The sequence below is a fragment of the Haemaphysalis longicornis genome, unplaced genomic scaffold (genome assembly GCF_048455015.1).
Source record: "Haemaphysalis longicornis isolate Haplotype H1 unplaced genomic scaffold, Haemaphysalis longicornis Haplotype H1 scaffold_8, whole genome shotgun sequence".
NCBI lineage: Eukaryota > Metazoa > Arthropoda > Arachnida > Ixodida > Ixodidae > Haemaphysalis > Haemaphysalis longicornis.
The window spans coordinates 130,815,256-130,840,144 of record NW_027526445.1 but is presented as its reverse complement, the minus strand read 5'-3'; the positions used below and the strand labels follow the sequence as shown (position 1 = coordinate 130,840,144).

The window sequence follows — 24,889 nt, the reverse complement described above, 5'->3', positions numbered from 1 at the left end:
TTGGCACCTCGATAGGGCAGTGTGTAGCAACAGAAGCTGCTCTGCTTACCCCTCGGCCGCCTATGTGGAACGCCGCTCAGTTTGTGGAACGTCGTCGCAACGCAAGCGTCTGGCGTACACGCCACGGAGAAGAACCAGTATGGTTGCGCCTTTGCCGAAGCGCCCCGCCAGCAGGACGTCACTCTCAAAGCACACCCACAAGACTGCTGCCGACCCGCAAATCATGCTCCTTTCGCTGTAGCAGACCTTAACTTCACCAAACAATTTATTAACAACCCGTTCGGTTTCGTTCGCGCTGTTTGTGAGCGCCTCGGGTTTCAATCGGGCTTATGCAATGCTCCAGCACATGTAATCCAGTGTCTAATGTTGATGCATCTGACGGTGCCACACCGAAGAACTATAAATAGCAATGTGCAAGTTCATATCGATGCACAATAAACATTCAACTGCTTCTGTGAAGGCACATTTCACTTTCGTGTTTTACCGATTCCTATGAAAGAGGGATCAACCACAGTTTTTTTTTGCACAGGCACTCTTTACCTTGAGGCAGTGACGTTTGACATCTCGACCAGAACTGGAATAGATGAAGTCACCGTTGATCTGCAAAAAGAAGTCCTAGGTGAGAGTACCATAAAAATGTTGGTGTCCAAGGGTTTGTACACTACCATAACGTGTGCTCTCTTAGACTATTGTGCTGCACTTAGAAGACACACTCAAGGGGAGCCCACCGGCACGAGTCTGCACGTTTTGGGCAAACAAAACTGACAAAAACAAACAATTCTGCTGGTCAATTCTGTCGCATCAACTTTGTGAACAGACATTAGCAGGGATCAAGGTTACGCAAAATTGACGAGCGACCCCGCAGAGGTGCCCCTATTTTCATGGTCAGCTTACATCGTGTGTGGGGGTTCATCAAAACTACTTTTCATCTATGTAGCTTATTGAGCGAAACTGCACAAATGCTTTATCATCAAGCGAACCTGCTTTTGAAGCCATAAGCTTTCAATTTCAACACAGTTAGAGTGGGTCTAGTAGTCTAGAATTCATTTAAGCAAAGCCTACAGTAAGCTGTACATGACAAAAGATCACTTGCAAACTGAAAACAGTCGTTACAAGGCATACAGGATCATGAACAGCAAGCTATTTGCATTGTCAGCTACGGCTATCACCCAAACCCCCACCCTACTCCGACACAGAAAATTGTCCCAGTGGCACAAGAAAAGTGATAGACGAAAAAAAAGCAGCCAACTCTGCGAATTAAAGTGCTACCGCTGAGTCCATCAGGCTGTAAGCTAAAGAAACCATGAAGTATTCACAAGCGAGTGATAACTACACAATTTTAACCTGACAACAGACCATCGCTTGGGACACGTCCGACACGGCTAATCTGCCCGGGGCGCAGAACATCCTTCACTGCTTCCTGCCTCTCTTTCTGGATAGTACAACTTTGAGCATAACATCAGTATGGGCAGTTTAGACAAAAAAGCAAAGTGTTCCCCCACCTGCTTACGTTGTTCCTGCTAGAGATCAACTCAACGCCCTGAGCCAAACGTGATTGTCCAGATCTCCAACTTACCTTGACGGCGACAATTGCTGCTTGATGAGCAGGAATCACTCCTACCAGCTGCTGCTGGCCTGTGAAAAAGATGCAGTAAATGTTGTGCTTGAGTTTAAACACCAGCATCGCATTGGCCTCTTAAAAGGGGCCATTAAGTCAAAATACACGTTTGTTTCATTAAAATGAATGCTTTGTCCCTATAACAATAATACCAATTTCATCGCAAACTTCAAACAAATAATAGAGATATTGGGTAAAACAGGTGAACCAGTGCCGACTCACCGGCCACTTGCCAGCCTCATCTGTATGAGGTCACAGAATTTTATTTGTGGGATCGGCAGGCGCTGCCCAAGGCCAACACCAACAAACACTACTAGGCAATCGCAGCAGGGCCTGTAGTTCCGTTTGAAATGACTATATTCAAATTCATTAAAATTTTTATACTTGCTTTTTTGACAGTTTTTGTAAAAGAACTGCCGCACGGATGCAGCTGAACAAGGTACCACTGAACTATGCACAAATAAAGGAGTGCAATAAGACTAATATTATCATTCTATATCTGGTGTGTAGCAGATGTTGCGACGGTTTGAAATTTGGGCGTGAAAGGTGGGAAAAAAGAAAACCAGTTCTGCCTTTTAGGCCAAAACTTGAAACAATTGTAACTTCTGCTACAGACGAAATAGAATGATCAAAATACTTGTCAGCTGCAAGCCTCAGGCTATCCCGAACATTTTCGTAGTCATCGGAGCTCCAACCCAACGAGATCTACCCAAAATGTGTGAACTAAAATCTCTCAGTAAAATGTTTCTGGTAAAGGCACCATGCCACTTGAAAAAAGCATTGAATATAGCATGAACTAGAGTTTTAAACACAAAAAGAACAACTGTTTTACTACTGTGGATATCACACAGGTGGGACAAACACGCTCACAAACAAAAAAGAAAAATAGAACTCACTGATGTTGGCACTGGCAGTGGAGTCCTCCATTTTCAACCTCTTACTGTAATAAAACATGTGCAACAGTTTTGCTTGAAGCCTCACAACATGGTACTTAAGTATTTCAAGAAATTACATGGCTACATATCTGGTACAGCGCCCCCTGCTGCACGCTCAACATACAAAATAGTCGTCACGCGCGCATAATTGACACACACCTTCAGCTATGTTTAGTGAACGTGCTTACAGGGTCGCCAAATGCTTAATGACCTTGTTTGAACTGGAAATCTTCCCCTCTACAGCGCTTTCAGCTTTGGTTTGGCACAACATAATTCGTCTCTTTTTTAAATAAGTGAAACTGGCATTTCTCACTTTTGTTCCCCTTCCATTTTTATCAATAAGAAAAACCTGTCACAAATTTGCAGAGGGACTGCCTACAAACCTTAAAAAGCAAGGGTGGGGTTAACATCCAAGAGCAAATGCAGAAAATATCAATGCAATTACTCACATTGGCAAATGGCAACACAAATGGCACGATCATGTAGCTAGCTGCGCCCCTAGTTTCTGAATTTTGCAGCTAGCTATCCCTCCAAACACACACACACATCAAAGATTCAGTCCTTTTTGCTAGTGCTATTCGGCTACTTGAAGCCGAATATCGTTTTACTGATGCTATTTCTATGTGCTCTTTGTGAGTTCCTCTTCTCCTAGATTCATATTTATTTTAACAGAGATAGTGAGCGGCCGTAAAAGCACCAGTCTCCCTACGCGGGTATGTTTTCAGCAAAACTGGAGGCTTACCTTCCGAGTGGCATTAATCCCCCAGTGGGTATGTCTCGCACGCAGAGACAGATTTTATGGCCATAAATCTGATCACCAGTTTTCCCTCAGTGTACTTTGGCTAGGAGCGATAATGCCATTCCTTTTGCTAAACATGACAAAGCTGTTCATGTTCTGAACAATTACTTTTCGTTCTTTTCTTCTTTCTCAAGCGCCTAGAAAGTCGTGCTGGCGACGCATTCCAATCAGCAGCAGCAAGACACAGAAAGGATCTTTTTGTGACAAGGATTAAATTACCCGAAACACGAGCCAAAAGTCAGAAGCGGGATAAGAAGCAAGGGATAAATGGCAATTGCCACGTTATTAAAAGACTTCAGACATTCGCCCACACAACAACGGGCGATGCAGCGGTACGCATATTTATCAAGGCCATAGTTTACCGCAAGGAGCGTTAAAAATTTGGTGTGCATAACAACTTTAAAAGCCCTTGATTATATTGCAGAACTATGGCTGCCTGGTATGTCAATGTTCACATCACACTCTGAAACACTGAACAGTAGGCACTTCTGCAAAGAAGTTTAGCAGAGAGCTAGCATTGCTTAACACTTTTTCGCCTGAGATGAATGAAAGTACAGATTTTTGTTTTGTTCGCAAAAAAAGTTTCTGAGTGAGGTTTCTCCATGCAGTATCCATAGCAGAGGTGATTCTTCAGCAAAAAAAGTTTCATAGTACATGCGCAGTTGCAAAAAAAGCTGCTTCGATGCTCCCACGGGCTGCTGATTTGCTTTACACTAGGGTTCGACCCTACACAGGCACAAAAAGTACCCAAGTAATTTGCAGGTAAATATGTTGTGAACAATAATTAGGTGCACAAGCACAGGTGCTTCTAGCCGTACATGAAATAGCAGGACCAATGTGCCAAAGGCAGCTGTGTAAATCGGTAAGGGCATGTGTTTACTTCCCTAACCTCACCCACCTGTATTAGCTGCATGTGATACACCGGTGAAGAAAATAAAAAGAAATTGCTCCTAGTTTGTGAATTTAACGTCCCTTCCAGAAAAAACAAACACACCTGATATCGCCAAACGCTTCTCACTAAATGACAAATACAATTTCCCTTTGCCTTAATTTGTCTGCCCACCCGGTTAGAACTTCTGCTAGTGCTGGCTACGCCTTATTTCGAGAGCACTTTGTACGCACGTGGCTGAGCCTGGACTTTCGTTTGCCGTCATTTCCCGCTTTGAAGTGGCCTGCGTTGTTTGCGTGCCACTGCTCGCTTCCCGAGACGTTGTTGGCATCATCCGCGAAGGGCCAGGTGACGAAATCTGATGCAAAAAGTGTGCTTGCACAATTTTTGCAATGTCCTTGTCTGGGGAAAAGCTTGTAGAAGACGACCCCTGCGACAAAAGACGACCCAGCAAAACTCTATGCTATGCAAGCCTGCAACCATTTGCATTCATCACAAAGCGCAACGTATCCACAACAAGCACAGCTTCGGCCGCCAGCCCAGCATACAGGGCTCTGTTTTGGCAGTCACTGAAGTCATGTCGATTCCATACCCCGCGAGAGCAACATGCACGCCACGCAATATGTTTGAAAGATATGAGCGAAAACCTCTTAAGATTTCATGTTACTGTCCATGCAATTTCTGCCTTTTTCTGAAACAGCAGGCCTTTGCCTTGCACTTGCTAATTGCAAAGCAACAGTACGCTTTGCCTAGGGCTGCATGCGTTGTACTGAAACTCTTAGTCACTTCCTTGCTTCTCTTCTACATTGTAGATAACAAGCGACTGCACAAAGAATGCCTCACAAAAGCTCGTTGTTCGTGAGCTCAGGTGTATCGAATTATTCAATCTATCACACTGAATGGTTCGACATGACCGGGTTTGATTCCTTAACACTTCTGTGACCGCGCCTATTCCCATCGATAGCATGCTATCGATAAATACAAATTCAAATTATGGCACTTTCCGAGAGCTTCTGGACCACTAACACCATAAAAGGTAAAGGAGGAAGTATTTTATCAGTTTCACTTTCGAGTTTCGTTTTTCCGCCGCATGGGGGGTATTTAAATGTCCTTCGCCGGCGGGGAGACGAGATCGCGTGGTTTCAGTTATGGCGTCGCCGCCGCTTGCCGATGCTCCGCGCGAACGGCGAATTTTGACGGATTCCAATGTAACTGAGGTTGAATCCGTGCATGACGGTAGCAGCACAGACACAGAAGATCACTTCGATTCGTCAGACTTTCCTATGGTACGCGAAAGTGCGTCAAGTCGCCCCGGACCATCACCAAGTGTGCGCCCTTGAGTTTCGCTTTCTTCTCTGGGCAGGCGCACATTTTTGTAAACAGATCCGGCCCTGTTCTAAAGGCCACAGCCCTTATCAGCAGGGTGTCGACTTTGTTCGGGCAAGACCATTTCGCACCGACAGCACATAGAGTCGAGTTTTCGCCACTAAGACAGCCCGGAGTTGACCTTGGCATAGCGCTCCAGAGCAGCGCATGGCTGTTCGTATTTATATTTATATTTTTATGTGTAACTAACACTTGAACTTACACCGCTCATATTTGCAGTATTTTTCTGCAAGCGTTTTATGGTCAAAGTGTTTATTTCAAATCGTTTTTATGTCTACCGTGTGTGAAGTAGCATTGAGCTTTTCATCGTTTTTTTCTTTTTGTTACGTTTTTGTTTTCACAATTTTTTAATAAAATTTCTAATGTATCTGTTGTTTGAAATTATTACTGCTGGAAAGCCCCATTGTTCCTCTATCATATCATAACCTACAATTTAGCATCCTTCGGTTTTTTCTGTGCAAGAAAAAAATATTTCCTGGACTACCCAAAAACAACTGGTAGGCACTAGTGTTTATATAATTGTATGTATGTAAATACGTTTTGTATTTACAGAGCGTAGTATTACTTTATAAGGCCCTTATGGTGAAATTGTATATTTCAAAAAAAATTTATGTGTACCCTGTGCAAAATGACACTAACGTTTGGCACTTACGTTTTCATCAGTTTGTTTTTTCTTTTACTACTTTTTTGCTGTGTTAATTTTTTTTACAATTTGTAATAATTATGTTGCTTGAAAGTATTACTGTTGGAAAGCCCCATTCTTTGTCCATCATTTCATAACTTACACTTTAGCATCAATTATTTTCTGTGGCAACAAAAAATATTTCCTGAAACACCCAAATATAACAGATAGGCACTAGTGTTTATATAACTGTATGCATGTAAATTAAATTTGTAGTTAGAGAGCTCATTTCTGCAGCATCACTTTCTAATGCCCTTATGTTAAAATTTGATATTTCAAAATGTTTTATGTGTACGTTGTGCAAAGTGGCATTGATGTTTTTATCATTTTGTTTTTCTTTTTGTTAGTTTTCTAGTTTTGTTACCTTTTTATTATATTTGCAACAAATATGTTGTTTGAAATCATTACTGTTGGAAAGCCCTATTCTTTCTCTATCATTTTGTACCTTACACTACAGCATCACTCATTGTTTGTGGCAAAAAAAAATATTTCCTGGTACACCCAAAAACAACCGAGTTTTCTGCGGTCGTGAAAGTGTTAATATGCCATTGCCGGGATCAATGCATTTGTGATGTGTAGAGCGCCTCACTTGCTGTTGCTTCTTTTCGACCACTGTGGACAGGTCCGTTGCGGTGGCGTTGTTTTGGCAATCCTCCGACAAGCCAACCTTCTCGCTGGCAGCAGACGAAGGTCCGTGCGTAGCGCACTCGTACTGGCCGCTGCCCGCCGACTCATTCGCCGGGTTGTTGTCCGGCTCCATGAACTCCGGGGGTTCTGTTTTGTGAACAACCATTGTCCGCCCCAAAGGAGGCTGCAAAGAAAAATTCGGGGACGAAGGCATTGAAAATCCGCCCTATATCCTGCCCTCCAGGCACGAGACTCCATTTTGGTGTGGGTACAAGCCCGGCACTTCCTGCACGCAGCCCCTGCCATCTACGGGTTCACTTCGAACACTGCTTCTACTGTTTTCAGCAACTGCTAAAGGAGCCCCAGTCAGGGGTGTAACAGGGTTGATGGGTTTGGTTGCACTACTCCAAGCGTGCTACAAAAGGCAAAATTGCCTTTTGTGGCACGCTTGGAGCAGCCACCTTTTGGAGCAGGTTTGAAGCGGAAAGAAAAAGAAGGGGGCTGGCACAGCAGCCTGTGCCAGCCTTCTGTCAATTAAGTTTAATATATTTATCTACTATGTTAGACGTTCTATTGTGCACCAGAACCTCCTCCGAACCAGGAACGCAGTTGTTGTACTTCATCTGAAAATTTAATATTGAATTTAGAAGTGTTAATATGCCATTGCTGGGATCAATGCATTTGTGATGTGCAGAGTGCCTCACTCGCTGTTGCTTCTTTTCGACCACTGTGGACAGGTCCGTTGCGGTGGCGTTGTTTCGGCAATCCTCCGACAAGCCAACCTTCTCGCTGGCAGCAGACGAAGGTCCGTCCGTAGCGCACTTGTACTGGCCGCTGCCCACCGACTCATTCGCCGGGTTGTTGTCCGGCTCCATGAACTCCGGGGGTTCTGTTTTGTGAACAACCATTGTCCGCCCCAAAGGAGGCTGCAAAGAAAAATTCGGGGACGAAGGCATTGAAAATCCGCCCTATATCCTGCCCTCCAGGCACGAGACTCCATTTTGGTGTGGGTACAAGCCCGGCACTTCCTGCACGCAGCCCCTGCCATCTACGGGTTCACTTCGAACACTGCTTCTACTGTTTTCAGCAACTGCTAAAGGAGCCCCAGTCAGGGGTGTAACAGGGTTGATGGGTTTGGTTGCACTACTCCAAGCGTGCTACAAAAGGCAAAATTGCCTTTTGTGGCACGCTTGGAGCAGCCACCTTTTGGAGCAGGTTTGAAGCGGAAAGAAAAAGAAGGGGGCTGGCACAGCAGCCTGTGCCAGCCTTCTGTCAATTAAGTTTAATATATTTATCTACTATGTTAGACGTTCTATTGTGCACCAGAACCTCCTCCGAACCAGGAACGCAGTTGTTGTACTTCATCTGAAAATTTAATATTGAATTTAGAAGTGTTAATATGCCATTGCTGGGATCAATGAATTTGTGATGTGCAGAGTGCCTCACTTGCTGTTGCTTCTTTTCGACCACTGTGGACAGGTCCGTTGCGGTGGCGTTGTTTCGGCAATCCTCCGACAAGCCAACCTTCTCGCTGGCAGCAGACGAAGGTCCGTCCGTAGCGCACTTGTACTGGCCGCTGCCCACCGACTCATTCGCCGGGTTGTTGTCCGGCTCCATGAACTCCGGGGGCTCTGTTTTGGGAACAACCATTGTCCGCCCCAAAGGAGGCTGCAAAGAAAAAGTCGGGGACGAAGGCATTGAAAATCCCCCCTATTTCCTGCCCTCCAGGCACGAGACTCCATTTTGGTGTGGGTACAAGCCCGGCACTTCCTGCACGCAGCCCCTGCCATCTACGGGTTCACTTCGAACACTGCTTCTACTGTTTTCAGCAACTGCTAAAGGAGTCCCAGTCAGTGGTGTAATAGGGTTGATGGGTTTGGTTGCACTACTCCAAGCGTGCTACAAAAGGCAAAATTGCCTTTTGTGGCACGCTTGGAGCAGCCAGAAAGGCCTTTTGGAGCAGGTTTGAAACGGAAAGAAAAAGAAGGGGGCTGGCACAGCAGCCTGTGCCAGCCTTCTGCCAATTAAGTTTAATATATTTATCTACTATGTTAGACGTTCTATTGTGTACCAGAACCTCCTCCGAACCAGGAACGCAGTTGTTGTACTTCATCTGAAAATTTACAATATGCGGAGTTATATCTACCTTCGGCCCCAGTGAAAGCGCCATATTATCACCATTCATAAACCTCATGCGCAGAGTCGAAGGGGATCACATAACACGCTTCGCTTCGTGTCTGGTAGACGGCAGTGTTAAGAGAACTCACGGCGGCATTCCGTAAAACAAGGCGTTTGCTTGCAGTTTTTCTATCGAACAGCGGCTTCACTGCATGCGAAGTAGAACATTGCTTTGTCTTTGGCCATCACGGGGTTGCAAGAGTTCATGAACGTATACCGTAGACGATGTAGTGTGAGCGTGTTAGAAAGCATAATTAATTCTGGACCATCTTACACATTAGCAAAGCTAACCCCAAAGTTCGCAGGCGAAAATGAGTACCTCACAACAAGGGCGAACCAAATTAACAAGCGAGGGCAAAGCGTCCCAAGACCCTGTTTGTTCAATACATGCAGCTACGCTCACATCCTATATATGTTATATATATATCCTCACATCCTATATGTTCACATCCTATATATAAATTGCAACCTTTCATGAGAATATTATTCTGTTTTCCATCTGTTTGCGATGTGACACAAAACATCTCACTCGCCTTTGCTCATTTTCTATTGTGTCGCAGCGGCCGGCAGCAGCACACTCAACTGCACAAAAGCAACGCAAATAAATCCCAAGTGAAGGCAGAGAAGGCGCGTAGTGCCTGCAACCCTACAGCTAAGCAAAAGCTAACTTCCATAGCTACCTTGATGCCGTGATGAAACCAAACCATACCCGCATTGAAACAGAAAACACGTTGCTTCAGACAACTTTTTGTGCACGAGGCATCATGGCAGTCGTATCTCGTGGCTCAGTTTCGGCTCTGCGGTGCAGGATAGCACCGATAAAAACGTTTGGCACAATAGGGGTGGTTCAGCGCAGGATAGTGTTGATAAACAAGTTTGGCCCAATAGTTTGGCACTCAATGGTGCAAATGGCACAGCGATCGTGAGTTAGTACCCGAGAGTCAAACGGCTTACTCACTCGGCTGTGGCTGTGGGAAGAGGAATCACACCACCTGCTCGAAACAGGAAACGAGATAGGGTACACGCTGCACCAGCGGGCGCCTAGTTTAAGTGTGCTGTCCTGTCCGTTCCCTTCGTCCACGTCTTTTTTCGCACTGTTGTCCAGAATGATGCCATACGAACTTGCCCAGCTCATCACTCTGTTCAGGTGTGCGCTCTCCATACGTCCATTCTGCTTCTTACATTTCCTTCTTTTTCACCGGCCGTTATAGCAACAATGATGGAGTAAAGGCGTTGCGGCAGCGAAGACGCAAACCAGCTGAAATCGTCTTAAACTGCCATGATGGTAGTGAAGGTCGCGTAAAGCTTTGCTACCTTCAAATCAGCCGCGTTAATGTGATCTTCCTTCACGTTTTGGCAAGAAAAGTGTGTTCTAAAGTGTCGTCTCTCTTGCACCACCATCCCCGCCAATTCAGTGACATCAGCTACACAACTCACCGACAGGTAAGCAGGATTAAATTTAGTAGATTGCTAGAATGATTAGCAGAACCAACGCACAGACAAACAAAAACTCAATATGAACCACGAAATCAGCGAACATCAAAACCTCGAAGGCTGAGATAGCAGAAAAACAGATAGTGAAACATTACGTCACTGCAGCAGTCAGTGCGGCGGCAGCAAACGACACAAGACGTTTCTGCTGAGGGTGAAATAAGGCTGTGCGCTCACAGTGGATAGTTAAACAATGGATTAGTACACAAGTTTAGCTGCAGAATGCAGGCAGAGATAAGACGAGGACAACTTTTCTTCAATAGCCCTTTAAGCACCTATTTAACGCACAAGCTTCCGCCTGAACCTTTCCGGTATTTTTTGTCCAGTATTTTTATGGCCTGGAGCCAATTGGAGCCTCGCAGTTCAGCCTCGCAACTGCAATGGTTGGTTCTACACCCCAGTTAAACTATTTCTGTTCTAGTGACAGTCCATTTGCGCTTTTTTCGCATTTTGGTTAGATAAAATTACGCCAAACTTGATGGTATCACTGGCAAATTTGCATCGGAAAGTGAAAAAATAGTTATTCGAAGTCTGCGGACACTGCAAAAATCCTGTTACACCCTTCCATTCAGCTGCTGTAAAAACTAGCAGCACCGGAACAATTAATCCCCCTGAACATAAATTCGCCTGGCATCCAAGAAAACAAGCAGAGCTGTAAAAACTAGCAGACTGGAACAATTGATCCCCCTAAACATAAAGGTCGCCTGGCATCCAAGAAAACAAGCAGAGCTGTAAAAACTAGCAGCACTGGAGCAATTGATTCCCCTGAACATAAAGGTCGCCTGGCATCCAAGAAAACAAGCAGAGCTGTAAAACTAGCAGCACTGGAACATTTGATCCCTCTGAACATAAAGGTCGCCTGGCATCCAAGAAAACAAGCAGAGCTGTAAAACTAGCAGCACTGGAGCAATTGATCCCCCTGAACATAAAGGTCGCCTGGCATCCAAGAAAACAAGCAGAGCTGTAAAAACTAGCAGCACTGGAACAATTGATCCCCCTGAACATAAAGGTCGCCTGTCATCCAAGAAAACAAGCAGAGCTGTAAAAACTAGCAGCACCGGAACAATTAATCCCCCTGAACATAAAGGTCGCTGGAATCCAAGAGATCAAGCAGACACTGTCTAAACAAGAAAAAAAAAACAAGTTTGCATTAACTTTGGTATGCAGCCCACCATGCACCACAAAAGCCAAGACCGAAAAGTCGACAGAACTTTTACAAATTTTCGGAGGCTGACAGCATCTGAAAACAGAGAGAGAAAGAGAAAGATAGAGAAAAAAGAAAAGCCTATCCATACCTTTTCTTCTGATGCATTCAATGTCTTTGTAGACGCAGTCACTTCGGCACCGCTTCCGTTGTACAGTTCTTCCTCATCCGAGTCCAGAACATCCAGAACAATCACATCTGTCGTCGAACAAATTGAAGCTGTTGATGCTACGCTTCTTGCAGGTGACAGCCTCGCACCCCTTGCACCAGAACCGGGGATTTCTCCCCGATCATTCGGACATGTCGATGTCGTACTTTCTGCCACAGGAGTTGATGGCAGGCGTGTTTTGACTGGTGTGGGGACGTGTTGCAAGAGCTCAAGAATCTCCTCCTCAGAATAATCAGTCTTGAGCTGCTCGAGGACCTCTTCAAGGCTGCGACGGCCGGTCCTTGCGTCACCCGATGATGGCATAGGCTGCAAGAATTTCGAAAGGTGCAGGCGAAGGGATTTCTAGAAGCCATACTCTCCGGCCAAGCTCTGCTCTATTTTCCTAATTTATATCACATTAAGCACAGCTTGCAACACTGGCAGCACTTGCAGCTTACATTCCCTATTTTATTGTTAGGCCTTTCTTTCCAGCAGCACTGAAGCGGATTTTTAATGCACCATTTTTCTTGTTTTAGACAAATATACAAGCCCAATAATTGCAATCTCAGCACAAACTAGAGACAATTTTTTTTCCGTTCAATACAAACACTGCACGAAGTTGAAATTTATGGTGTATCTATATACAGTGCCATCTGACAGCACTAGGAGCGCTCCGCTAAAGCGACGTCCGACTGTGTTTCCTCACCTAGCGCCAAGCGCGTCGGCACTGCTTCGCTCTCTTCAACGCTTTTAGATTGCTAATCTAAAGCACTCACTCGCCCTAACACTGCCCAACCTAACATTACCTTGCCTGGCCCAACCTAACGTAATCTGACCTCACAGAATGGATAATTTAAGGCTTAGAACTAAATACTGCATTAAAACAAGAAAAGACAAACTACACAACAAAACAAAAGCCATAAAAGACCCAGATTCAAACTTCTGTCTTTCATATATCCCAGAGCTATGACCCTTACACAACAAAAACACTTCCAATAGACCCTACCAAGCAAGAAAACTATGAATTCTGTCCGCCTATAGCCACGGCTTAGGTGTTGCAGAATGGGCATCCCCGCTTCCAATTCCACTCCAGGGAATTTGAACGTGCCGCGGTCTGCAGTCCTTTCAATTCTTTGGAATGACAAAACTTACCCCATTCCCACTCCTGGAATGATGGGCAGTTCAATTACACTGCAGGGCCATTCCACGCCAAACTTCCCAGACAATGCGCTCGACCATATCTGATTACAGTTCGAAAAATCACGACTGATCATTTCACTACACCATGCGCTCTCATAACAAAATTTTGAAGGGCAAAAAAATTCTTTCTCTTGGAGCGATTTGAATTTCGCGGCGGTGACGAGAACCTACATTGCGAAAAAAATTCGCAAAAATAAAGTAACGTATGGAGTGCATTGAAAAAATTTCAGTTCAAAGAAAAAGAACCGTGTTTTCTTGCTATATGTCATTGACAGTTGCTACTGTATCTGAAAATAGATACTAGGCTTTGTGGTGAAGCAAAGCGGCGTTTGTGAACGATATGTACACATTTTTGTACATCTGTTACAAGCTGTCTAGACGCAATGCAGCTGCACATAATTTGTCTATATTGTTGGCGGTAACTACGAAAAAAAAACTATGCGAGCCGCAAAGCGAATAGTTTCAGAGAGATAAACACATTACGCTTGACGAATTCACAAAATTGCTCATGTTCAGGCGCCTATCATGCTGTGCGGTCGTCCACGTAAAAATGCATCCCTGAACTAATTTGAAAGGGTGCACAACAAGCATTCATCTCTGAAAGTTTATGAGGGTACCTTTATAGTAAAGCAGAAAATAATTTTTAAAGTGAGTGGCCCCCACGGCACCAGTTGGCAGGCCGTAATTTCGCTTTACTGCACACAGGGTCCCTGCACAACAGCGGAGGGGTGTGGCCCAGCGCAGGTCGCGATGCCGCATGTTTTGTTGGTTTCTAATGATGTTGCCAGCTTTGCAGCAGTGATTCCGCATACATCATCTGGCATTCTATGGTGATGCAGACGAAGCCAGTCAGTAAAAGCGGAAACGACAGACCTTGAAGGATGACGCCACCTGGCAATTAGTGAGGTTAGGGCAAGGTGCCTTGTGGCAGGGAAGGAACAGGTTTGCGCATTGGCTGGACACGTTCAAAAAGCTTGCTTGGAGACACCAACCCAGTTGTTCCAAGTGTGGAACAGAGACATCATAGTCGACATGCCAGTACTTCTGTATCGACAGCTGCTTGTACAGGGGGGGGTTAAAAGAAATACGAACAATGGAGCGCGAAACCTCCAATGCAAATGTGCCTCAAAATAAATTACCGGCGTCGCTTCTTCATCAAGCACTTCCCCTTAGAGTAGGCCAACCTCGCAAAGTATAAGAACTGCGCGTGTGCGCAGTTTATCGACCATGATGTCAGGCGGTACGACTTACCATACGTTGAAGGCTGTAGGCTCTTCATATTTCTTTTTATCCCTCCTGTACCTCCGAAGGTAAGAGCCGAAAGTTCCAGAGCACTTTTATTTCTTGGCTTAGAAATGGACTAGGTAGGTTCGTTTGAAATGATAAATGAATCTTGTGGAGTTTTTTATATTAAATACCACTGGCTAAATGCCACAGGACGAGATATTGCTTGTGGGTTTCTCTTTATATACAGATCCTTTGAAATAAGAGGTATTTTTATTTTAGACGCATTCCCGCTACGCAAAGGCCGCTTACTCCGAAGTGTTACGTGTTGTGTGGACGAATTATTTCAGACCGAGAAAAGCCGAGAAATGCACACCAAGAACTGTGACTTGGGTTTCCGTGATTTTGTTTAACCACCGGTGGTTTAGCTTTACTCAACAAACTTGAAGGCAAGCTTATCCTAAATATTCTTTATTTGGAGTGACTGCACACCAAGAACTGTGACTTGGGTTTCCGTGATTTTGTTTAACCACCGGTGGTTTAGCTTTACTCAACAAACTTGAAGGCAAGCTTATCCTAAATATTCTTTATTTGGAGTGACATTTCTCAATAATTAATCACCGAGATGAGCATGGTCAACTTTTGCGCTCACTGCAATATACCGGAATTCCTATATAGTTGACAACTGCAAATGCTGGGCTCACGTCTTACTGCGCCACCCAGACCTTCAAAGTGCCAAAGCCCCAATGTCGGCGACCATGGTGAAAGCTGCAGCCTCCTAAATGCACCAAGGCCAGCCTGTCGTGCTACATCTGTAACACCTGCATGAACGCAGCATTGAGGACTTTGTTAAAGGAGTACTGACACGAAATTTTCGTGTTACGTTTTTTTCGCTGCTATGCGTGCCTACCAGCCCACTAATCATAGAATGACAGATTAGACGGTCGAGCGCAGCGTAAACATTCATTTACGGCGTCGTTTATTCGTGCCAGTTTCGGTTTCGACTGAAAAACGCCGAGCGGCCGCCATAACAGGATGTATCACATGACGTCACCATTCTTGCCGCATCGCTGCCTCTCTGGAAGCGCGCGCGAGCGAGCGCACGCGCGCGCCCAGACCGGCCGAGGTCTTCGCCGTCCCCACAGGCCCGGGCAGCATGACGTCAGTCCCAAAACCATGACGTGTACACACGCCCGAGCAGCGCACGCCAACCACAGCCAGCGCGTCGGCTTTGTCACGGGAGCCCCGACGTCGGCAGTTTGGGCAAGTAGCACATGATGTCATGTCGGCCCGCTCTGGGCTTTCTCGTGCGGGCGAAGATTAAAATGGATTTTAAATATGTTTCGCTGAACTGTTGCTGTTGAAACTTGCTGGGAGATATCTCCTGATAAAAAGGAAGCGTTTTACATAGTTATCACAGCTTTGAAATTTCGTGTCAGTACTCCTTTAAAGGAGCTCCAACAAATGATCATCTGCCAATGACACCCTCCCGAAATCCAGTTCAGCCAGCCGCACCACCTTCAAGCAGTTAATAATGTAAAATCCCTGGCCGTCTCCCCTAACGTGAAACCTAAGGAGGGGCGAAGCATGCAGTGTATAAGTGTATTCAAAGATTGTAAGTCTCTCTTGCCACACAGCGCACGCTGATTGGGCGTCAGAGAAGTCCCGGTAGGAGGAGTAATCACGCGCTCGTTGAGGCAGTGGCGCCCTCTCTTGCATTGAACCGGATTCAGGAGGCGGTCTCTTAGCCTTCAACCCAGCGTCCGGGCTAATTTTGACTCATGCGGCATATTCTCCCCTGGTGAGCCTGGGGAAACATTACTGCGTTGTTGTTGCCCTAACAACGCACCGCCATGTTGGCCTTGAAGGCGTTATAATTGCCATGGCAACAATGCGAGGGCGCGCAGCTTGCGTAGGGGAGAGGTAACGCTCTCCCCTCTCATGCCGGTTGGATCCCTTCCCCCTCCCCATGTCCCCCCCCCCCCCATTCCCACCCAGCAACCGCCGCCGCCACCCCGCTGCCTTCACTGGGCAAGCCCAGCTCCGATGGCGCGAGGCCACGCCGCTTGAGCAGTAAAGACGCCAGCTCGAATATCACTTGAACACTTTATTCGCGCTACGTGCGCGAACGCGACGTGCGGCGAGAAACACCGATGTCCAATACAACACAGACAAGGTTGTCGTCTTCAAGCACAGCACACGCACGACACAAGTCCTATCCTTCAGCTCAGCTTCACGTACGGCATACGAACGACGTTCTCACCTTTTGCTAACAGCACTCAAAGAGTCTTCGCGTTACGATTCATCCTGGTGTTCTTGGCGTCCCTTTTGCAGCAACGTAATGTCCGAGGAAGCACATACGAGAAATCGCCCACTACATGAAACGCGCGTCGACCTCGCTGCTCGCCGTGCGGAAGCAGCAAGGCAGCAACTGCGGTGACCGTTATCGCGCATGTGCGCCCCCAGTCACGCCGGAGAGAAGCGGAAAGAAAAAAAAAATGAGAGGAGGAGTGTTTCCCCAGCGCCACTGCCTCTAGGCGCGCAATAATAGAACCGAAACTAGAGAAAGTAGCAGCGGCCTGCCGGATTCAAGCAATTAAATGAGAGACAGGCTGACCGTAAGTTGTCTTCGTGTCACACGCGCAGCATACCAAGAAGTATGCTTTACAGGAGAAAAACTGGCGTTCGAAGTCACATTAGAGACAGAATTTAACAAATTTCTGTTAAGGTAATTAAAACCTGAATATCCCTGTAGTTTCGATTAGATTCAATCATGTCAGTTTATTTTGAACTGGTTTTATCCATTATACTCTTGTTTTTTTACCATCGTTTGACGACAGGAGATGCCGACAGCCTGAACACCTAACGTGCTTCGTCCCTAAAAACCCAAAACGCGCAGCCGCCACATATCTCTCCCTGCTGCAGAGGGAACATGATGCAGTGAAGCGAAGTTATGGCCCACCGGCTGACGCCGTGGTGGCCGCTAACTTTAAAAATTATTTTCTCCCTTACAACAAAAAGTACTCCGATTAAACTTTCGGGAATAAATGCCTTTTGTACACCCTTTCAAATGAGTTCAGGCGTGTATTTTAACGTGGACCGCCATACAGCGCAATAAGCGCCCGAACATGAGCAATTTTGTGAATTCTTCAAACTTAATTTGTCTACCGCTCAACTCGCTTTCCGGCTCCCATTTTTTTGTAGTTATCGCTAACAATACAGAGAAAGTATGCAGCTTCACTGTCTCTAGATAGGTTGTAACAGCTGTACGAAAACATGTAAATATTGCTCACAGATCGCTTTTCTTCACCGCAAAGCCTATTTTCAGGTGCAGTAGCAACTGTCAATGAATTGTAGCAAGAAATCACGGTTCTTTTTCTATCAACTGGAATTTTTTCAACGCACGCTACGTATCTTACTCTTTTTGCGAACTTTTCTTTGCATCGTATACGTTTTTGCCGCCACCACAATATTCAAATTGTTGTAAGAGACAGACATTTTTCCCCTCCAAAAGTCAGTTACGAGAACTACTGGCGTAACAGATCAGCCATGATTTTTTATAGTATAACTGGAGATGGTCGAGCGCACAATGTGGGACGTTTAGCGTGGAATGACCCTGCAGTGATTTATACCCCTGCTACACTGGGGCTAAATGTCATTTGAACCAAATGTCATTTGGCTCAAATGCCAAGTTGTGCTGCTACACTAGGCTTTTAAATGCCATTTGGCTCAAACGACATTTGAGCCAAATAGCACTGAGAGAGACATTTAGGATTTCAAATGCCATTTCCAGCACTCTCGGACGCAGCGTCTTCGATCGGCAATAAAAAATGTAATACTTCCGTACGTAAAACAAACAAAATATTGTTGTTAGTAAAACTTTGTTCACTGTTTATTTACTTAAAATACGAAATCAACATATTTAATTTTCATACTCTCAAAACCAGTGGGCCAGTTGCAAAAAACACAAACAAAAACAACGCAAGACAGCCATATTTAGAGTCAAAACTGGTGTCTCTTCTAATTTAATACCATTTTACTGTCTCGGACTGCTCCAAAGTTTGATTGTTGTATTAGTGTACGAAAACGGAACGGGGCAACAACAGCGCCACTACAGCACAGCGAACAGTTGTGAAAGCTTTCAAATGCCATCGAAATTGTAGTGTAGCACGGCGGATTCTGAATGGCATTTGAAGCAACCCATTTGAGTCAAATGACATTTGGTTCAAATGACATTTGGACCCCAGTGTAGCAGGGGTATAAGACTAACGAGGAAGTCTCGGCCTGTTGGTTCATGATTACATAATAACTTTCGTGATTACTTAGTGAAATATCGCCCCACGGAGAGGACAAACAAACAAATGAGGTCAGTCACTGGCTTCACAAATAACACAAGCGACTGTCCTAATGTTATCTGTTTCTCCTCTGCGCGTAGCGCTATTTCACTGGTTTGCTTATTCAAGCTTTAAAAACCAGCTTGGCTATAGTTCCCAGCTGAAGATCGATACAGCTCATCTAAAAATCTAGACTACTCAATACCCATTTCATTCGATGCTAAAGGTGTCTAATTCATTCAATTCCTCCAAGCATTGTTGCCATTCCATTCTCATTCCATTCCGGGATGTCGAAAAGGTGGACCGATTCTGCAGTCATTCCGATTCCGGAATGGTAACTCCTACTCTGCTGCGGTTTGGCAGCGAGCTGCAGCGCCGTCGGCTGTCACTCTAAACACCGTACCAACCTTACGGCAGCCTGACCTGACCGCATATGAACGCTACAAGCCAAATGTGGGGCGCGCCCTAAAATCTGCGGCATGACCACAGCACTTGGTTTGCCGGGCCATATCTTGTCTAAGTCTGCCACAAAGGAACCGAAGCAATGACCCACATCTTCCGAAAGACTTGCATTTTCTAGTCGACGTTTGAGTTCCGGAAATGTTAAGACATGCTAAAGCTGCATGCAAGGAGACATACTCGCAAAACACGTGACTAAGTTACCAGTTACCAATTAAAGAGGCCATGAAGACAAAATACAAATTCAGTCAATTTGAAAGAACTATAGCCTATGGTAACTCAACCAGTTCCATTCAAAACATTTAACCGACAAAATGTCACAAATATAGAACTTTCAAAATTCGCGCTGCAGTGAAGTAAGCAGGTGTGACGTATTACGGGCAAACACTACAAACATAGTTGTCAGTGTGTTAACTTCAATTAATATTTAAGCGATACAAAAAGGTAACTGTCCAAATCCTGCTTGCCAGCTCAACTGCCCCAAACCTTGCGCGCGTGCAGCTAATTGCCCTTGTCAAGCCGCCCACAAATACAGAAGAACGAAAAAGGCAAACGTAGTTGACTAAAGAAGATTGCTGGGCAGTTGTTTCAAGTTATTTGAAATGTAAAAACCAATGGGACGAGGACACTTCACATAGAAGAAAATATGGCGGATGATTACTATGCTCCCTAATACGAAATTTGTGCGCAGCGCGAACTGCAGCCTTCCTGGTCACGGTGCATATCTGCTACGTCTTAGGAAGTGATCGCATGATCAGCGAACGCACGGCGACGCACGCCATTCTGCCGTTATCTCGCAGCACGTCGCCGCCGAGCTTGTTGTTGCAAATCCTTTTTGAACCTCCCGCGGATAATACACGTGGTTAGGATTAGCCACGCAACGAGGAGGACGCCGAAGGACCGATGTACGTGCAGCACGCAGCGCGTTGTGGGCTTCTGTAGCACGGCCTCGGCATGCTGCCCTCACCCTCACACTTTTGCCATTCTTTCTTCCTCCGCTTCCCTCTGGACTCATATTCGGCGGCTCCTTTGTCCCCTCGATTATCCCGTAGCATGTCGCCAGCGGGGGGCGCCTCGCGCCGCCTCGGCATACCAACCTCCTCCTCACACTTTCGCCACACTTTTCTCTCCTTTTTTCCTTCTGTCTTCAACGCGCGCTTCGTTCGTTCAGTTTACAAGGCCAGAGATGCTGGCCAACCACCGTAGCGGACGCTTCAGTTCTGGGCACTGAAAAACGCACGGCCATCTGTCTGTTTCAACGTCCTCCCCCACTGGTTTTTACATTTAAAGGTGAACATTCCGACGTTTGCGCAATGCTTGCAAACTTACCGTCGTGGAGCCCACAGTGTCTTCGTCCACTGGCTCCTCCTTGATGGGTGTACGCAGCCCTCCACCCTCACCACTGTTGCCCCTGCCGTTGGCAGCCGCAGAAGAAGGACGTTTGGACTTTGGAGTAGGGTGTGGAGACATGTGGTGCAGCACTCGGGTTGGGTAATGTGCCCAACAAGTTCCTTGCACAAAAAGATTACGTCGCACAGGATGCCTTTCCAGTAGTGTCAGCTGGCCTCGCAGCACACCCTCAGCGCCAGAGCTTCCTCCGCGGACACCTAGGAAGCATCGCTGGCAGTTCCGTTCAGTTCCTCTGGCAGATCACAGCAAGTCAGGAGTCCAGCACGATTAACTCAGCCTGCTGTGTTCACAGAAGCCTCCGGAAGCTTTGAACTTGCTCTTCAGTATGAAGTGGCCCACGTCAAAACACTTCCAGTGCTGACACAAGCTGCGCACAATCAAGGCACGGAAAATTTTAGGAGTGGTTATACTAAAGGAAATAATTATTGGTCCTCTCATTACTCGAAAACCAAGCTCTGCAAGAATAGATAAAGCTGTGGTTACTCTTTTTATCCCCCCCCCCCCCCCCTTGAGTGCAGGCTCGTAATGACAAGCCCCCCGCACGGGGCACCTTGAGCAATCTTGGTGACGGTACTGGCGATACCGCGGACCCCGAGCCCCCAAACATAAGCTGGATCCAACCGTGGTGATGTGTTTTTAAGGTGAAGGGTAGAAACCTCTAACGGTGGCCGTCGGAGCCCAGGTCAAGCTCCGGCGGATGGGCTCCCTGTCTGTCTACCAGGCAGGGAGCTCCGGGACCTCTTTGGCTACCAGGGTAAGGTCAAAGAAGAAAGTACCCCCGTCTCCCTGCTTTTATACTATGCTATATGGCATTTTCTAAACCCCCCCCCCAAACGTGATCGGCCCCCGAAAAGGGGCCGCACCGAAGTTTCTTTTCCACCACTTCCTAACTTGAGTCCTCCGAAACCGAAGAACTATCCTCGCTTCATCGTGATGGAATCTGTAGACCAATCAAAACCTCTTGCTTCACAGTCTGTATTTCTCATTTCAAAGTTTCTTGACGGTATTGTTGGAGGGTCGTATAAGGCCAAAAAACAACGAACCGGTGAAATTCTTGTCGAGGTCAGTAGCCAGGATCAGGACAATAAACTTCTTGCTCAAACCAGCATCGCCGATCTGCCAATCCGAGTCACGCCCCACCGCAGCTTAAACAGCTCCCAGGGCGTGATTTCCGAGTATGACCTGCTAAATGAATCTGAAGCTGACCTGCTGGAGGGCCTTCGTAGTCAGGGCGTAACAGCAGTCAGGCGGATAACCATCCGCAGAGACGATAAACAAATACCGACAAAGCACCTCATCCTAACCTTTGACAAGTCCATCCTTCCAGAATTCATCAACGCAGGTTACATCCGATGTTCAGTCCGGCCGTACATCCCGAACCCGCGGCGCTGTTTCAAGTGCCAACGGTTCGGGCACGGCACAAACTCCTGTCGCGGCCGACTTACCTGCGCAAAATGCGCCCAGCACGACCACCCGTCTGACAACTGTAACGTTCAACAACTTCTTTGCGTAAACTGCCAGGGCCCACATGCGGCCTACTCCAGAAAATGTGAAAAGTTCCAATTAGAAAAGAAAATCATTAACATCAAGGTCACTGAAAACATCACCTTCCCAGAGGCGCGGAAGAGGTTCGCCTCTTTCCCTCTGGGGAGGTACGCCGACGCAGCTCGCCGGGGGGCGGAGCGGCGTCTGGTTTCGGCGGGGACCCAGTACCGCGAGTCGGACTTGGTCCCGCCCCCGCCCCCCCCTGGGTTGCCTCTGGCAGCCCAACCCGCCTCCGCACCGCTCGCTGAGCCAGCAGCGGCTGTGGTGGCATCCACGTCCGGTGGGGATGCTGCTGCACCCACCGTTTCCCCCTCTCCACCGGCCCGAAGCACACGCGAGGGCCCGGACGAGATGGAGACGGAGGCAGTCGCAGCGACCCCCTCTCTCTCCTCACTGCCTGTGCCATCTGGGGTGCTCCCAACGCCTTCGGCACTGGCAGTGCAGGCAAAGAACACCCGAAAGGGTACCATGTCAAAGGGGCCCAGTCCGCTGGGCACCCCCTTGCCTTCAGATGACGACATGGACGTCGAGCCCTTCCGGCTTTCATCGCAGCGGAAGGAACGGGCTGCGACGTCCAGGTCAGTAGAGAAGGTCAGAAAACCCCTTCCAAGAGTGCAAGCCCCGAAAGACCCTACATAAATAGTCACACTCCAGTAGCTCTGAACACATAATAATGGGAAGAGAAAATATTGTTCAATGGAACTGCAGAGGCCTTCTGAATAATCTTGACGACGTTTATGAGATTCTGCATGCCAATCAGCCAAGTATAATGTGTGTCCAGGAAACACATCTGAATTTCAAACACACAAATTTCTTGAATAGTTACATGGTATACAGAAAAGACAGGGATGGCTGCACACACTCTTCTGGCGGTGTTGCCATAATCACCCGCAAATCCTTAGCATGCCACCCTGTCACCTTGAACACCGTCCTTGAGGCTGTAGCCGTCCGCACAATAATATTTAATAGATTGATAACGGTATGCTCCATATACATTCCTCCTGATGTTTCACTTTTAAGCTCTGACTTCGAGGCGCTGGTTGACCAGCTGCCCGAACCATACATCCTGACAGGCGACCTTAATGCTCACAACGCTCTTTGGGGCTCTTCTCGCACGGATGCCCGCGGTCGCCTTATAGAAAAATTTCTTACATCTTCAGGAGCATGCCTTTTCAATACTAAACAGCCTACATACCATAATATAGGACACAACACATACTCATGTCTTGACTTGGCGATTGGCTCCGCAGTTCTCTTTCCATGTCTTGAGTGGGGTGTGGGCACTGACCCATATGGCAGTGACCACTTCCCCACCTCACTTACATATATAGGTAAAGGCCCAAGCAGTTCATCTTCCCATAATAGGTTCAATGAAGCACGAGCTAACTGGAACACATTTACAGAGACATCCAAACTACACCACACATCCATAGGACACCTACACGTTGAAGAAGCCACCCAACTGCTCACGGCGCACATCCTCGACGCCGCCGAAAAGTCCATTCCCCACGCCTCTGGTGCCCCGCGCAACCAGCGGAGGCCGTGGTGGAATGAGGACTGCAGGCGGGCGCGAGAGGCCCAGAACAAGGCGTGGGGTGTCCTTCGTCGGTACCCCACGTCGGGTAACCTCATTTTGTTCAAACGGGCCAAGGCGTTAGGTAAACGTGTGCGCCGTGAGGCAAAACGAGAGAGTTGGCGCTCATTCATAACATCTATAAACTCATACACAGACACACGGAAAGTATGGACACGAATACGCAAACTCAAAGGACATCAAACACACAGCCTGCCTCTGGTCAGTACAACAGGGGACACACTCGAAGACCAGGCTGACACACTCGCACAACACTTCCAACACGTTTCTAGTTCAGCACACTACACAAACACCTTCATGAAACACAAACTCGTGGCCGAAAAGAAACCTTTACATGACAATGACAGGTCAGCCACCTCTTATAACTCCGAGTTCACGCTTCATGAGCTGAGGGGTGCTCTGAGCACGTGTAAACCCTCAGCTCCAGGCCCAGACAACATTACATATACAATGATACAGAACTTACACACAGACACTCTTGTAACACTTCTTCACCTTTTCAACAAGATATGGCTTTCGGGGCACATTCCAAAGTCTTGGAGGGATGCCATAGTTGTAGCATTCTTGAAAGAAGGAAAGGACCCTTCTTCTCCCGCTAGCTATCGACCCATTGCCCTGACCAGCTGCCTGTGCAAGCTTCTCGAGAAGATGATAAACCGGAGGCTCGTGTACTTTTTGGAGTATAACGGCCTTCTCGAGAGCTGCCAGGCAGGCTTCAGGGCGGGGCGATCCACGAATGATCAACTTGTGGCACTAGAGTCATATATTAAGGATGCCTTCATTCATAAACAGTTCTGTTTAACTGTGTTTTTCGACCTAGAAAAGGCCTATGACACCGCTTGGCGTTATGGGATCCTTACTGACCTGAAGTCATTCGGTGTTTCTGGTAATATGTTCAACACCCTTGCTAGCTATTTGTCTGAGAGAACCTTTCGCGTCAGAGTTGGTTCTGCACTGTCAAAGGTACACGTGCAAGAAAATGGCGTGCCGCAAGGCGGAGTTCTAAGCTGCACTCTCTTCATAGTAAAAATGAACTCCCTTGGGAAGGCACTGCCGCCTACAATTTCTTACTCCATGTATGTAGATGACGTGCAGATATCTTTTAAATCATGTAATATGTCCATCTGCGAACGTCAAGTCCAGCTCGGCGTCAAGAAGCTTGCCGG

The 24,889-nt window shown here is 46.8% G+C and overlaps 2 protein-coding genes across 6 annotated transcripts in view; both read right to left on the bottom strand.

Moving 5' to 3' along the window:
- LOC144149209 (uncharacterized) overlaps nt 1–20,995 on the bottom strand; it is a 273,731-nt gene extending 252,736 nt beyond the window's left edge. Inside the window, exons 1-9 of one of the 3 annotated variants that reach the window (XM_077680742.1) lie at nt 20,504–20,995; nt 11,901–12,284; nt 8,383–8,604; nt 7,641–7,862; nt 6,899–7,120; nt 4,475–4,671; nt 2,515–2,558; nt 1,577–1,635; nt 541–600 (exon numbers count right to left, since the gene is read on the bottom strand). In XM_077680742.1, the coding sequence (XP_077536868.1) occupies nt 541–600; nt 1,577–1,635; nt 2,515–2,558; nt 4,475–4,671; nt 6,899–7,120; nt 7,641–7,862; nt 8,383–8,604; nt 11,901–12,284; nt 20,504–20,644 (1,551 nt within the window). In that variant the 5' untranslated portion in view covers nt 20,645–20,995. The remainder of the gene's footprint in view (nt 1–540; nt 601–1,576; nt 1,636–2,514; nt 2,559–4,474; nt 4,672–6,898; nt 7,121–7,640; nt 7,863–8,382; nt 8,605–11,900; nt 12,285–20,503) is intronic. The other 2 variants (XM_077680741.1, XM_077680740.1) reach the window with 2 other exon arrangements.
- LOC144149214 (uncharacterized) overlaps nt 1–24,889 on the bottom strand; it is a 268,987-nt gene that overhangs the window by 178,549 nt on the left and 65,549 nt on the right. The window lies entirely within an intron of this gene.